This window comes from Dipodomys ordii, unplaced genomic scaffold (genome assembly GCF_000151885.1).
Source record: "Dipodomys ordii isolate 6190 unplaced genomic scaffold, Dord_2.0 Scaffold4, whole genome shotgun sequence".
Classification (NCBI taxonomy): domain Eukaryota; kingdom Metazoa; phylum Chordata; class Mammalia; order Rodentia; family Heteromyidae; genus Dipodomys; species Dipodomys ordii.
Genome location: NW_012267220.1, coordinates 14,475,961 through 14,479,092, shown reverse-complemented (window position 1 = coordinate 14,479,092; position 3,132 = coordinate 14,475,961). Strand labels below are relative to the sequence as shown.

General features: G+C 42.4%; 1 protein-coding gene across 1 annotated transcript; it reads left to right on the top strand.

The window, feature by feature from the left end:
• Positions 1-728: 728 nt before the first annotated feature.
• Cldn24 (claudin 24) lies at positions 729-1,391 on the top strand. The gene has a single exon (XM_013025264.1). The coding sequence runs from the start codon at positions 729-731 to the stop codon at positions 1,389-1,391; it is 663 nt and encodes a 220-aa protein (XP_012880718.1).
• The last annotated feature ends 1,741 nt before the right edge of the window (positions 1,392-3,132 follow it).

The following is a 3,132-nucleotide window of genomic DNA, read 5'->3' as shown; positions in this document are numbered from 1 at the left end:
GTCCTTGATGAGATTCAGAAAAAAAACAGTAGAGTGAAATACGGCAATTCCTAGGAAGGATGCTCCCTTCCTCAGTGCGGCTGGGCGTCCACGTCCATCCTTTCCATTTTAATTAACGCAGTGAACCAGCCTCTACCTTTCAAAGGAATCCGAGGGAAACCTTGCTGCCAAATCCCAACCGCTCCTGTGACACTCAAGAACCTGGACCAGGCTCTTGTGTAGGTTGAGGAAGTCTGTGAAGAATACAGATTATAGGAAAACAGTCTACCTTTCTTTACAGAGTCTCTTTTTGCATCCCTGAAATCTCAGATTCAGCTATTACAATGAAGTCCTGTTGTAGAAAGAGCTGGCCTCTTTATCACCACTTAAAATCTAATTAATCCATATTGAAGCACAAAGATTTCTGTTGTCCTTTAGGGTGAGGGGTCATAGAGCTTTCTTTGTTCATCCTTCGACTTAAAGTCATCAAGCATTGGGGATATTTTACCAAGCAAATTGGAAGGCAACATCAAATCCTTATCAGAAAGCCCCAACTCATAGTTTTAAGAGTCCTTCGTCCTTTACATGAAACATTATATTCAAGAGGAACAAGAACACATTTCAGAGTACCCAAAGAGTTAATGCCCAAAGTTATTATATTCCAGGCAGCATAGAATCAAGTTGGGCACACCACTGTTCACTACGGACAGCAGACCCTATAGAGTGGCAAAGTTGGATGATTTGCTGCCATGGCTTTAGTCTTTAGAACAGCAATGCAATCGGTTGGGCTCTCACTATCTCTGCTGGGATGGGTTTTATCTATTATTACAACTTATCTGCCACATTGGAAGAACTTGAACCTGGACCTGAACGAGATGGAAAACTGGACCATGGGGCTCTGGAAAACCTGCGTCATCCAGGAGGAAGTGGGCAAGCAGTGCAAGGACTTTGACTCCTTCCTGGCTTTGCCAGCTGAACTCAGGGTCTCCCGGGTTTTAATGTTTCTGTCCAATGGGCTGGGGCTTCTGGGCCTGCTGCTCTCAGGGTTTGGCCTGGACTGCCTGAGGATTGCGGAGAGACAGCAGGACTTCAAGAAGCGACTGCTCATCCTGGGAGGAATCCTGTTGTGGACCTCAGGAGTCACGGCTCTGGTTCCGGTTTCCTGGGTGGCTCACATGACGGTCCTGGAGTTCTGGGATGAAAGCATCCCTGAGATTGTCCCCAGGTGGGAGTTTGGGGAAGCCCTGTTCATTGGCTGGTTTGCTGGATTTGCTCTTGTGCTAGGAGGGAGTGTGCTTCAGTGTGCAGCGTGCTCAGCCCCAGCTCCTCTACCTTCGGCCCACTATGCAGTGCCAGAAATGCAAGATCACTGTCCACAGCTGGAAAATGGAACTGCAGATGGTAAAGTGTAAGACCACGAAAAGACAGGATCATTTCCACATGACTATGGATGGCGGTGGTCTTGTTGCTACAACTAAATCCTTGCTGCTACATTCCTTTTCATTAATTATGCTTCTGTATTAGACTTTTCTTCCCCAATCAAGAGAATGAAAGGAAATCTCTTTTAGAGAACTTATTATGGGAGCATCACATGGATATGAATGGAAATGTCATTTATCTGGTTATTTCAATCAATATGTGGTGGGTGGTACCCCAATAGAGTCAATCTTGAGTTTCAATCTATTAATTTTATACTGGAAAGTTGTGTTGTAATAGCTGGAAATGGTGATTAGTTTGCTCCCCATCAAGATATCCAGTCTTTCCTGGGTTTTACATGAATAAAAACTGCATGCTAAGCCAATTCCAACAAGTCATTTCTACAATGAGTTTAGGTCTTCTTTGATCAGAAGTGGGCACCCTGTTTAATTTTATCAGGATCTTGGGAGGCTCAGGGTTTGTCTATTGTGATCATCTTTGATGTTAAACCATAGGCAATCTCCTTACTCACCTCTTTCTTCAAAAGCTTACCATTAAAATAAACAATGCCAAAGATATTTTTTCCTAGGCATCTACGTAGTGTCAGTTCATTTACTAGAATCTCCACTTTCTTTTAATTAAAAACAAACAATAAGCAGAATGGATAAGCTGATGCTGATTTTACACACAAAGTCCTATTGCTTAACTTCTCACAGCACAGAAAGCATATTTTAGTAAAGGAAGGGGGGGCAAAGTGTTTGTGTACAGTGAGTGAACTTAACACAAAGGCATGCAGATAAACAGACTTGATATTTAGTTCGGCATTGTTTTATATGCTTTGTGGTATATGTAGCCAGAAACAGCTCTGCTTTAAGGTCTAGAGAGATTTCTGATAAGATTGATTTATTTAGTTAAGAAATACTTCTCTTGAACCTATTTTTTTTAAAAAATGATTAACACCCAGTATTATCATAACATACTCGTTGAAACGTGAGAATTATAACAAGATGAAAATCTGACAGGTGTAATTAGTAAGATATAAAGTAGAAGGAGTTGAACCAAAACCTTCAATTAAAGTTTTGCATGTAGACTTAATTGACTTGTTAGAATCGTTGGGGAACAACATGAAAGCCATTTATACCTTAACAATGAAAGGAGGATTAGTACTACTTAATTTTAATTCACCGACAAAATGCCTTCTACCAAATTCAGCCCACAGGATACAAACATGGTATTGGCCACGCCTTGGCATTACTGGTTTGCAGCATTTATTTCCCTATCCTTTGCTGAAACCTTTTCAACATGGAATCAAACAATAGCAACTCTGGCAAGAATCCTCCTATATACACAATGAAAAAGCATTTCTGAGCTCCTCAAGTGATAACTCAAGTGTCACACTTCTTTTCACAGCAACTGAAGGGTAGAAGTCGGGTTGGCTGGAGCTCACAGAACTTTACAATGGCTTTAGTCTTCAGAACAGCAATGCAATCGGTTGGGCTCTCACTATCTCTGCTGGGATGGGTTTTATCCTGTCTTACAAACTATCTGCCACATTGGAAGAACTTGAACCTGGACCTGAACGAGATGGAAAACTGGACCATGGGGCTCTGGAAAACCTGCGTCACCCAGGAGGAAGTGGGCGAGCAGTGCAAGGACTTTGACTCCTTCCTGGCTTTGCCAGCTGAACTCAGGGTCTCCCGGGTTTTAATGTTTCTGTCCAATGGGCTGGGGCTTCTG

Excerpts from the sequence above, each read along its gene's own strand:
- Cldn24 (XM_013025264.1), top strand. The coding sequence starts at position 729 with ATGGCTTTAGTCTTTAGAACAGCAATGCAATCGGTTGGGCTCTCACTA.